Raw genomic sequence first — 12,601 nt, forward strand, 5'->3', positions numbered from 1 at the left:
TAAACAGACACATCAACTTGTATTTTTAATATATTTCTGTTGTAGTTTAGGTTTTATTTCGTGGCGCCGTGGTTATTTCGTGACGCCGTACTTTTGAACCCTCCCTGCGTTCCGTAGGTCGTGGGACTTACGAGCCCTATGCAATTGTGCGGTTTATTGCCACCTTGTGGTGAGTTCTACACATTTGTCTGTTTTGCCAGTTTTGAGTTGGTTGACTTTATTACTTTACTGTCAAATTTTATGTGTTAATTTCAGATATTCTGATTTTAAGGTCTCTCTAATCACAATGACGTAAGCATAGGCATTGTACTGTACTTTACATATAGTATAATCCACAGATCTAATTGTGGAATTATTATTACAACCTTCATGTAGGCGGCATGGTGGAATTATGGTTGGGGTTCCTACCTCATAGGTCTCAGGTTCAATTCCCAGCTCAGGTTGTCTAGAATTTGTAGAAACATGTAGGTTAGTAGGGATTGTTGTGTACATGCAATTTCAAGTTTCTTTTACCAAAAGATAGCTGAAAAGATCAGTGAGGAAGGGCTGGAGAAGAGCTGTAAAAATTGGAAGAACGGGAGTGGTATACAATGTAAGCCAATTAAAATACAAACCATAGCAACAATTAAAAAAAAAACATCTTCAGTAGCTCTATTTCTTTATTTTGTACCTTGCGTCAATATAACTTTTGTCATGTGACTTGTACCAAATCTTTAAAGGACAAACAGGGCAAATAAAAGAAAATAACAGCATAATTCTTTTTTTACAAACTCTTACAACAAACGAGAGCAAGTGTGTATAGTAGTAGCTAGTACAACATTGAACGTGAAGTTGTGTGAGTTTATCTCCTGAGATCTGTCTGTGCTGCGTGAAGAGTTGTCACCGGGACTTTTTGCCGAGCTGCTACAACAATGACACCGTGTGCCAAAATCATCTGCCTTTTAAGGGCCCACCAATAAATTGAAGGACTAACCCGATTGCTGGTCCGCTGTGTATGTAGTTATTGAACACATGTAAGCTACAGCTGTGTTGCACGGCAGCTAGAGTTGTGTATGAAAGGGAGAGGCTAGTGTGTGCATCTCCGAAGCCAACCTTGGGGAAGTAAATCAAAGTGTACTAACTTGGTGGAAACATCATTCTGTCTGTTTTCCTGAGGTCCTCATTCAAATTAACTTTGGTGGTACGAAAACAGTTTAATACCTGAACGCTTTGTGTAATTATATTGCTTGGCAAGAAAGAAAAAAAAACTTGACACATTCACACAATCATTGTTTTGTCTTGAAATCTACACCACTAAATCTTCATGGCTGGTTTTATTACACGTAACCCACCTGCCACTGTTTTAAATGTATACACAAAAATTAGTGGAAAAGAAAGCTGCTTCAAGGAAAGTGTACATTGTTTTTAATCTCTCGTTTTATAATCATTTTCACCCTGCCACCGGAGATGGGTCATCATCTTGAGTTATTTATTTATTTATTTATTTTCTTTTTTTTTTTTGAGAGGAGGGGGTCACTATAAACAAGTTTCCATCTGTCATGGGGATCTGTTGGTCCAAGGCGAGTCAATGGGGGTTAGGGTTGAACATCTGCTATTCTGGAGTGACTCTGAATAAAAAGTTCAGCCACCATCTTCCTTCTAATGTCCATTGGTCTCGGGTGCCGAGGCCGGGGTCGAAGGGGTGGACGAGCGAGACGCCACCGGAACCTTTTCCCCGCCAGGACTGGATGCGGAGGTCGCGACATCGGAGGTCGTGAGCACCGTGGGGGACACTCCGGCGGCGGCCGCTGCCGCCACCCTAGCGGCGGAGATGGCGGACACGGGTTTGGGCTGAGCTTGAAGTCCGGGGCTGCAGATGAGGTGGTGCCGCTCCCAGTCTTTGTGCTGGCAGAAGGAGCCGCAGTAGCGCGCCGCGTTGCAGCCGCTGCACGTCTCACTGGCTTTGCGGCCGCAGTTCCAGCAGCACTGTGAGAAAACACAGGACGGCGTGTTAGTAAGAAACTCGGCTGACTGCGGAAAAATTTATATGTGGGCTCACCTCACTGGAATCCTCTTGCTCATTGATAACCATGATGGCGTCCTCCTGAGCCTTCCTCTTGGCGTCGGCCAGCGTCTTTTCCATCTTGGCCCGCTCGGTTGTGATCATCTCAAAGGCTTTTTGCTCGGCCTCGGCCACCGCCTTCTGCACCTCGTCCATGGCCTGCCTCTTCACCTCGTTCACCGCCTCCTCTGCGCACGGAAAGAGCGACGCTGTTTGGTTAGTTTACGGGGACGGCAAACGACAGGCGATCCTTGTACCGATTTCTCACCTGCTTTCCTCCAGATCTCGTCTGTGACGTATGCCGAGCCAGGTCGTGGGGCAAAGTCTCGCTGAGACTCTGCAGAGAGATAGAGAGAGAGAGAGAGCACGGTTAGTGTGTGAGTATTCCTTTCACAGTGGTTTACTGAGCCATGTTGAGTTTTGCGCCATATGATCCTGCAGATTGCTCATTATGTGACTTTCAATGCAGCTGACTATTTTTGCCACATTTTTTTTCTAAATCCCATTTATGGCTTCCAATAGCAGAGGTTCCCCACACTTTATTTTAGAAGCAATGCAAATGGGGTTCTCATATCTGCTTTGGAGATGCAGCAGAATTGTTGTTTATGGTCGTCTCATGTGAGATCTGAAAGCCTCTGAGAGGAATGTGTTTGGCTTGGACGGTGGGGAGGCGGGCCTACAAGCTGTGTCAACATTCTGTGTCTGCTTGCAACTCTCTATCTGCCTGCAAATCACCTTCATCTCACAGTGTGTCATTCGATACGTTCTGCATCACAAACCACAACATCAGGTAAGCCTGCAATATTTAATGATGTCATAGTCTTGCTCTTCTGCGACCATGCAGTCTTTGTTGATATTTTTTATATATATATATTTTTTTCGGACGGCAGGGCTGTCTTCCCGGCTGTGCGGGGGCCCAGATGGTACTCGTGCACGTTGGCCAGCTTTGTCTCGCTGAGCCCGCAGGATGGCCCTTCTGTGGCCGATATGGCCCAGGCCAGTCCTGGCACCTGTGAATGTGACTGTGGCCCAGCGGGGGAACAATCCAAGGCTAGCCTGGCAGGGCACAGCTGAAGCGGAGTTCTTCCTGCCTCCACTAGAGAGCAGTGTCAGTCCTGTACTGAATCGGTATTGCTCTTTCTTGACCTTTTTATCCCCCGTGGGATTGTTGTTTTGGGGGATGTTAACATGCCCAAAAACTCACCATTTATTGCAAGTGCATGTACGTAGGTATCCTGCTGACAATGTACGTCTTTGAGGGGGTTAAAACTTGAGCCCCCAAAAGACATAGTAGCATCCCTTGGAATGTTTTATTCCACTGATTCACACAAAATTGGGTGGGCTTTTCTATATTATAAGCGAATGCACGAAAAAGTCTCAATTTTACAAGGACCCGTGCCTGAAATGGAACAGGCGGTCACTGATTTTGGTTTGAAGCAGCCATTTCGGATAAATTCCAAGGGTGTAGTTTAATGCACTCCTACTAGGCAATTTGCCCAAATGAGTCCCAATTGAAAGCAGGTGTCCCAAACAGATGGGCGCTTTTAAATTGCCAAGATTTTTTTTTTGCCTATGCCATGCCGTCAAATGTGGGAAGAGCATGGCGCCAAAGTTTTGACTTTGACGATTCTTGGAACATTTAAAAAAAAAAAAAAAACTCGTTCCCACACTCGTGTCCTCGATTCAAATGAAATTGGGTGGACATGTCAATCATAAGAGGATCCTATTTTAGTTTGAAGCGGCTATTTTCTGCAAATTCCACGGCTCGTAGTATGACGAAATACGACAGTCTCGACGACCAATGCCTGAAGTAAACAACAATAAATGTTTTGATGATTTGAACAAAATCCTCACCAGACTCTGCAGAGTGAGGGCTGTGCGTTTTGGAGAAGGGTGCCAAGCCACCTTTGCGAGCATCCTCCTGCTCGCTGGAGCGCCGCCTCCAGTAGTTGAGTTCCTCGCGATCCGACTCTTGGCACCGCCGCAAGACGCTCACCGACCGCCGCGTCTTTTCCACCATATCCACGATGGAATTCAGCACCTGGACACGACAATGTTGAGTCAGCCTTTATTTTAGTTCTCTAGAATTTGTCAATCAAAGAAACTTCATTTTGTATATTGTATACATTTTCTACTTCATTGGGAATAAAATCTGGCAGTTGACCAAGGATTTTTTTTTCTTATTCAGTTGTATACTTGATATAGTTTATAGCATTTATGTCAGGATAATGAAAAACACTCATGATCTGAAAATATGTGTTGATGCATCTCTCAGAGAAGACACAAAAGACACTTACGTGATCCAGATGCCTCCATTCATCAGCCCACTCTCTGTCAGTCAGCCTGTGGTCCACCGGCTCCTCGCGGTAGCCCCCGTTAGTGCCTGATTAAAAACGCACACACACACACACACACACGCACGCACGCACGCACGCACGCACGCACGCACGCACGCACGCACACACACACACACACACACACACACAAATGAAACCAATAAATTATTAAACATTCTTCTTCATGCAAAAAAAACCCCATCATTATTCCAATCTGTAACATGACAGCAGTGTCCTCACATGGCGCGTAATAAATACACAGTTTTATTTTTCGTGCATTTTTTTTGCACATGACACTACTATTGACTTGGGGAAAAGAAAATGAGCGAGATGAAGGATAAGAAATAGCTGAAATGAAGAGGAAAAGAGAAGCCCCGTGATGAAAAACAGACCTTCGGCACCCGGAGCCGGAGCACATCTGGAAATCAGCTGTCAAACACACACTCACACACACGCCAAATGTCTCTGCTGGCACCCTCCCCTTGCGGATCTCCCGGCATTCCAGTAGGGAGACACTCAGGCTGAATGCAGTGGCTCTGATATTTAAACACAACCAGCCGCGCGCTGTTTGCGATCATAAAAAAACACATGTGCGCAGGACACGTACACATATGCACACAACAAAGACGTAGGAAAGCGCCAATCTTGGTAAAATGCAGAAACAAACAGCCGACAAGAAGCCGCATGCACACTGGGCGTGTTGAGAAGAAGAATGATTCCTATGGTGGCTCGCCTCGACCTCCTGGTTCTCATCAGCATTCATCAGTTCAAAGCCATGCGTGTGTGTGGAATAGTGTGTATGTGTCTCCAGTTAAGTGGCGGCAGGCGGGCGGGAGACTGTGAGACAAGGGACTAAGACCTCATAAACACAGCACCTCCACCAAAAGCATATCAAGGTGTGTTTGAGTGTGTGTGTGAGAGGACTGCAGCCATTTCCAAAGAGAGCTGACAAGCCCCCTGAAACAGAGGGCAGATATACACCAGAGTCCATCCAGCCGCTCACGGACAGCGCACCTCTGTTTATACGCGGCACGCCGACGATACACTGAGTACCGATTCATGGGGGCGCCATTAAGCAAACACAGGAGACCACCCTTCATCAAGCAAGCTATCCAGTGCACCTCAAAGAAAAAAAAAAAACCCTCACGAAGGGTGAAGCATTTTATTTTTGGCAGGCACAATGTTTCCTGCTGTCGAATATTTTTGCGTACGCAACGGCTTCACATACTAGTTAGCGTGCGGCTCGCTTGGTGATGAAGTGCTGCCTCCGGGAGTGAAAATGCAAACTCAGCTTTTTAGTGTTTTGAGGGTGCTATAGTTTAAGAATAGATTGCTAAATTCATCATTTATTTCTACAAAGTAGTTGATGCTATGAATTAATTACCTGGCAGCCTGGGTCGCTCTTTGAGCTCTCGTAGCTCCAACATGCGCTGACTGTGCTCGCGGTGCAGGATGTGCGGCGCGGCAATGTCGTCCAGGGCGTAATGCTGCAGGGGCGGCGGCGTCGGGTGCAGCTGGGCGTTGAGCGGCAGCGGGTGCGCGGGGCTGTGCCGGGGAGCCGGGCTGATGGTGCAAATGCGTTTGGCGGCTGGCTCCATGGCCACGGGCGGCCGTTCGTGGAAGCCGTTCTCCTTGACCCTGAGTGTCATTAGCGGGTACGGTCAGACGGGCTTCCGTTGAATCGCAGGCGGTCTTAAATTCGGTTATTCGATCTCACCTGCCCGGGCTGGGCCGCTTGACGGCGGCGTCGGAGGGTTCCATGAGGAGCTCGGAGGAGTCTGGAGAGGAGGCCATGGTGGTGCTGAGCAGGAGGTGCTCGTGCTGGGACAGGTACTGGGCCGGGGTCTGCTTGGCCGCACGTGCGCAGTGAAGCAGCTCCCTTTGTAGCAGGGGTAGGTTCGCCTGGAGATTACAAAAGAAGAAATCTGCTTAGTTGGCACGTACAATGCAACATCAGACGCTGCACTGTGTTACAACTAAAGCAACAACAACAACAACAAAAATCCATTATTTGACTTTGGGTGCTGAGTCACAGCACAGCCAAGCGCGTTGCCACACAATCTTGGAAACATTTTACAACAAACTCTTCCACCCCACTTGGGATTTTTTTTTCTTTTGAGAACTTCTCTGTCTCCATCCTGTCCTCAACATTTCTCTTTTTTTCCCTTTTTCTTCCTTGTCTTTAATTAGAAGCAGACGCTGGTGTGCTTGCAATTACCCCACTTCCTCTCTCTGCTGAGTAAATAAAAGCCAAGAGTTGTCCTTTTTTTTTTCATTTTGCAAAGCATTTTCAAACCATCACGGCGGAGGTTTGCACAAACAACGTGACCACTTCTTTATATGGCCATTATTACCCAAAATGTACACCAGATTTGCCAAGGAACGATGTTGACATCATCTGTAAATCTCATCTGGAATGGAGGATTATATTGTAAAATGACTTTCGTAATGTTTAACTGTTTCGAGATGATTGTTTGTGGTATTTGTACGATTTGAACAATTAAACTAGGCAATTACTAGACCATTATACAGTAAAACAATGCAATTATTGATTGTGGTTTTTCTCTACTTGCAAATTGCTGCTTGATTATTCATAGATATAAAGACAATAGATGGACATTTTTCACTTTTTATCTAATGCTTACCCAAGTTATTAAAATAAAAGTTAACTTCATAATTAACATTTATTTGTCTCATAGTTTCATGAATTGTATAATTTTCTTAACATTTTACGTTTTCATTCCAAAATGGTCTTTTTTCATCTATTGCTAGTGCTTGTCCATTTTTATTTTTGTGCGTTGGTGCAATAAACGTTAGGAAAGCATTAAAGAGAGTAAAAACATTGGATGTGCTTTTTTTCTCTCCATGTATGAGGGCAAAACCCTGTTCAAGTCCATCCCAAAGTTGGACTCTGAAGGTCTGCCTTGTTTTTATGGACTGGGATCACAAAAAGGGGTCTTCCCCAAACGGTTCCCACAAAGTTGAAAGCACAGAAAGAAAAAAGGGGTGGTCTGGCCCTCACCCCCGGGCCCCTAACCAGTGGACATTTGAGAAGAGGCTCTCTCCTTTTTTTTTTTGGACGTGGCGGATGCAAGATCGGCGGCGCCTCGGCAGCTGAGCGCTCTTCACGGGACAGTGGCGCTCAGAGCCCATAAAAAAAAAAAAAGAAGGGGGTGGAAGGCAAGACTTTATAGGCATGTTTCACACTTCCGACTTTCTATTCCCTCCGCCTCCCCCGTTCCCTTTGCCCACCAAAAAGGCCTCCCTTCTCCTTCGAGAATGAAGTTGTGACCCCCCCCCACTGTCATAAATTAGCAAAAGCAACGGAGCTTTCTCCTCTCAGGACAGACAGATGGAGGTGAGTGAGAGGTAAATGCGTAGAGAAAAGAGCCGCCGCGGGAAGATTTACAGGCTGCTTGTGGGACCGAAAGGGGAGATCCTAAATAGAAAAGTATACACTCCAAGAGACGTCTCTCGGTTACAAAAAGGGGTTCTCGGGGGCGCCGTTAAACACACGACGTCATCTGTTGCGCATTAGGTCATGATGGTGAAACCATTTTGAGGAAGCGTTTGCTAAGTTCAAAGCGTCACGGGGTCGTGCGCATCCACTTCACTGCTGTCATGAATTGAAAAGGCAGCAGATAAGAAGAGTAATGGCGCGCACTTCAATAAGTACGTAGAAACCACACTTTGCAATAGTGCACAAGTGCATCGCAGGTTCAAAGGTTGTGACCTATACTATTGTATCATATTAACAGTATTATTATTATTTTCTAATCAGCATTTTACAATTATTTACAAAAATGTACAAAAATATATTTTATCGTAAGTAAATAAGTTAACCACCATTTTCATTTTAATTAAAAAATTAAAAAGTAATTTTTAAATAAAGAATCATTTCTTAAATTACAATAGGGACCACACAGATGCCATTTTATAATAATTTGATTAATTATTCATAAAAAAAATTAATTCATTTTATTGTATTTAATATTTAAATATTCATCAATGTATAAAAAAAAATGTAAGAACCGGTCATGTCTAAACAGAATAACTCCAAAATATGTCATCAGATTGTGCAGGTGTTCCTACTGTTGTGGCCTATAAGGCACAGAAAAGGTCAAGATGAACTTGGAGTGCCAGGCTCATGTTTTCAAATAAAACCAAAGCAATTAAACAGTCATGTTAAAAACAAAGACATATTTTACGAGCGAGAAGGTCGAACTTGAATGTTTTACCTTGAGGAAAGGAATAACAAACGGCCTCAAGGGGAAGTTGGTGGCCTCCTGAAGCCGCGAGTGAAACTCCTCGATGGTCACTGTTGAGTTCTACAAACAGAAAGAGACAATCAGTATACATTCAAAGGGCACGTCCATGTCGCAAATCTTTTATTTTTTGCAATGCTTACCACCAGAGCCAGCACTAAACTACGGACGCTATCGCCGATCTCCGGCGAGATATCGTTGCCGAACTGCTGCAGCGTGGTCAGGAAGCGTTTGAGCTTGCTCAGCTGCCGCGCGCCGCACGTGGCTGGCAACTGCTGGTTGGCCAGCGAAGATGACGATGACGACGAAGGTCCGTTGCTGTAGCGCTGCGGCGGCGACGGCACGGCGTTGAGTGTTGGCGGCGAATGGTGGTTGCCGTTGGTCACTGCGAAGAAGACAGCCGCAAAGAGAACATTGAAATGATTATTTTTGTACTATAAATCCACGTCGGCGATATAGTGACAGATATAACAATGAAATGTTTTTCATTTGTTTTGCAGTTCATGCACTTGATTCTTCGACTTCTGTCTACTGGAACATTTCTGACGCTTTTAAAAATCAAAAGACGTACATGCGGTGGTGGAGAAGGAGGCCAGGCGGGGGCCGCTAGGGTTGATGGAGGGCAGGGGGGGCATGATGATGGCGGCACTGCTGCTGCTGCTGCTACTGGGAGCTGATCTGGAATGAGTCTTAGCATCCACAGGAGAACCGGGCATGGCAGGGCTCTTCTTCTCTCCACTGTCTGCAAAAGAGGAGGCCAAACTTACATAAAAGGTCCATTTCCTATGCAAAGTTGACAAGTTGCCTTCAATCCTGTTTCTCTTTCTTTTTTTTTTACACATATATATACACTATGACACTTTTGGTTAAACAAGTTATTTGTTGTTAATGTACTATATTATAATTTTATTTCTTGAATTACTTTTCAGTAAAAGATCATACGCCCCATGTCAAATTGGAGCATTATTGGTGAGAGTAAAAAGCCCACAAAAAGCTTCACTTCTCGTCATATGCTCCGGCATTAACCCCCCCCCCCCCCCTCCCCCCCCAACCCCCCATCAAAGAGCCAGATGTCTAAAGTTTAGCCCCTCGCTCTCGACCATTCAGATCACTAACAGAAGAAATGTTAAAGAATGCTATTGTGCGCCTGGAAGAATGCCCCTTCATTGAGTGTTGCGGCCAAGAAGGGGGATGGGGTGGGGGGGCAAGAAAGAAAAGAGAGAAAGGGGGCCGGGACTATTTCACGCTTTACTAACAAGATCGTCAAAGCTTTTGAATGTTAAATGCAACTTTTCAATATGCCACGGCCGCTGAATGAGACCACCAGATAAGGGGGCATGGGGCTTGTTTGGGTACCGGCCGGGGTTGTCATTTATGCGACATAAGGGGATGCCTTTGTTTCCTGCGGCTCCATGGAGTCGATGTACCCCCTCCTCAACCACCAGTATCTCCATTTGGAGTAGATCAGACTTTTCTAAGTGCTCCAAGAAAGGCCGATTAATAGACATGCAAGGCCCGGCGGGGTCGAAGTTCATCCTCGGAGAAGGCCTTTTAAATACGGTTTCATGCTCTCTCCGAGTGGCCTCGTCATCAATGGAGCTCTTTATGTCTCTTTCACGGCCGATGAACTCTGCACGGCCCTGTGCAACAGGTTCCCAAGTTTATAAAGATGGAGGCCTTAAGATGAGAGCGGGCCACGCATAACAATGGAGGCAGAGTTAGACTCTCACGTGGGCTTTGGGATTTCAACCTCCAAAGGCTGTAACACACAACTTTACCCATTCGGGATAGTTTAAGTAGAGCCCTGAAACGATAGTTATTATTATAGAGATTGATGTGATATAGAAATGCCATAAGTATTAACACATATATACATATAGTATACAGTAACTACAATAGCTAATTAGATGCAATATTACATTTTTAATATTAGAAATGAATAGAGTATTGTCATTTCAAGTTTTAGTTGTGGTCTAAAATTAATTTGAATAATCAGATAAAGTAAACATTACTTTTATTGTATATATTTGGAAAATAAAATCTAATAAATGTGATAAAAAATGCACAAATAGTTTCATATACAAATTTCCTACAATATGTCCGTAGTATGAATATATGATGACATAATAGTGTCCATCCATCCATCCATCCATCCATCCATCCATCCATCCATCCATCCATCCATCCATCCATCCATCCATCCATCCATCCATCCATCCATCCATCCATCCATCCATCCATCCATCCATCCATCCATCCATCCATCCATCCATCCGTCATTCAACAGCACAAGGCAACTCGAATATGATGCTATACAAAAATATGTCTGCACAAGCTTGTGGAATCCATATTAGTGCCTCGCTCTTCCCCCCCCCCCACCCACCCCTCGTGCTGCCCATCTGTCGCGCGCATGCAACATCTTTGACTGTTCAGCCTGCTTCTTCTCCGACTACCCACTGTGCCTTGGCTGCCACCGCTCCCTCCTGTCCACCTGTTCACCAACAAGGGGAGCAGGAAGGACGGACACACACGCTTGTATCTACCGTATCTGCGGTGCCAGTGCACAGCAGGGTGCAGCCTGCAGCGCACACATGGAGACACACTTGCGTATGGTCAGGAAATTAGACTGACATCTCAATAACACAATCAATGAAGCATATGGCCTTCATGTCAACACTGAGAACACACGACACTTATTAAAGCGGAGAACGCACATACTGACATTTGATGTCTCTAAAGATTCTCCATTTCTTCTTCTACTACTATTTCGTGTTCGGTCTGTCACATTTTGAAAATTGGTTAAGACAACAAGGGGGGGCCTCAGATGTAAGGTGAGCCCGCACGGTTGCGTGACTTAATGTGGCTGGCAAGCAACCCAGTTCGCAAAGCGAAAGTCATCAGGAGTGTCTTGTATAAGGTTGCTTAGGCTTACGTGGTTTCCTAACGATTGTTACCACAGCAACCTATAGGGCACATCTGTCTCTTGGTTGCTAGCCAGGTGCTGCTTGTTTGTTCAGGTTCAGGTGATGCACGTGCGCATTAAAACATGTAATTGCCTCGGTGGCTGATGATTGCGAACGAGGCGGAAATAAAACAGTCCCGCGACTGCCCCATTTAAATGTTAATTTAGGACAGCACGGGAGTTCAGATATATGACATGACGAGACGTAAACAAATGTGCAGGATTTATCACGCTTATGGTTTTACTCCAAAGTTAACTTTCAAAGTGTGTCTTATGTGTGAGTTGCTATCTCTTGACCGCCTTTTGGAGATGAGGTGAGAAGAGACGTAACGCAGGCCCCACTCATTTATCAGTGACATCACCGAAACACTCGGGAGGACTTGCAAACACATTTTATTGCACTTTTGGTAAAATAACAATTCTCAAATCTGCAAAACCAACAACGTTTTGGATAAAAATAAAATGAGATCATCTACACTTGTAAGTCAAGGCAGCGGCATATCCTTTTTGAAAGAAGCGACACATGTCTCCTTTGCGACAGCACACACATCCTAAACAGCCTTTGAAAACAGCACATTCATTCGACCTGTTGAGTGGCTGCGAAGGTTACGACAACAACAACCTGACACCAAGAAGATCACGCGCTGTCGAGTGATAATGGTTTGCCGCGCTTGTGTTGACAACACGTGTGTGTGCGTGTGTGTGTGTGGAGGTCAAGAGGGAGCACACGACAGAGGAACAGATGTGCGCCGCATTGTGGCGCTTGTGCATGGACGGACGGGGACCAGGTGCGGCCTTTGTCTGCTTCGCATTTAAGTCCACTCGCTCTCATTCAGTCGTCCTCGTGCCTCACGACACCACCACCCTCCCCCTCTGACGCTCAGCCAACCTACATGTGCTCACTAGGGGGAGGGCGGGGGCACTTGGGGTGGAGGGAGGGTGTATTGGAGCACCCATGTTTCCCTTCACAGGTGACTGTTGGAGGTCCCAGCTGGCC

At 45.5% G+C, this 12,601-nt stretch overlaps 1 protein-coding gene and 1 long non-coding RNA gene across 3 annotated transcripts in view; one reads left to right on the forward strand and one right to left on the reverse strand.

Annotated features, from left to right (window-relative positions):
• Nucleotides 1–641: 641 nt before the first annotated feature.
• cbfa2t2 (CBFA2/RUNX1 partner transcriptional co-repressor 2) overlaps nt 642–12,601 on the reverse strand; it is a 44,416-nt gene continuing 32,456 nt past the window's right edge. For both annotated transcript variants that reach the window (XM_049734922.1, XM_049734921.2), the window contains 10 exons: nt 9,214–9,384; nt 8,786–9,027; nt 8,616–8,705; nt 6,095–6,279; nt 5,762–6,015; nt 4,339–4,424; nt 3,896–4,082; nt 2,310–2,378; nt 2,039–2,229; nt 642–1,965 (listed from right to left, as the gene is read on the reverse strand). In XM_049734922.1, the coding sequence (XP_049590879.1) occupies nt 1,639–1,965; nt 2,039–2,229; nt 2,310–2,378; nt 3,896–4,082; nt 4,339–4,424; nt 5,762–6,015; nt 6,095–6,279; nt 8,616–8,705; nt 8,786–9,027; nt 9,214–9,358 (1,776 nt within the window). In that variant the 5' untranslated portion in view covers nt 9,359–9,384 and the 3' untranslated portion in view covers nt 642–1,638. The remainder of the gene's footprint in view (nt 1,966–2,038; nt 2,230–2,309; nt 2,379–3,895; nt 4,083–4,338; nt 4,425–5,761; nt 6,016–6,094; nt 6,280–8,615; nt 8,706–8,785; nt 9,028–9,213; nt 9,385–12,601) is intronic.
• On the forward strand, nt 2,373–4,211 carry LOC125977890 (uncharacterized). The gene is made up of 3 exons (XR_007484763.2): nt 2,373–2,831; nt 2,932–3,169; nt 3,899–4,211. It is a non-coding gene; the product is annotated as an uncharacterized lncRNA (long non-coding RNA).

Source organism: Syngnathus scovelli, chromosome 11 (genome assembly GCF_024217435.2).
Source record: "Syngnathus scovelli strain Florida chromosome 11, RoL_Ssco_1.2, whole genome shotgun sequence".
In the NCBI taxonomy this organism is placed as follows: Eukaryota; Metazoa; Chordata; class Actinopteri; order Syngnathiformes; family Syngnathidae; genus Syngnathus; species Syngnathus scovelli.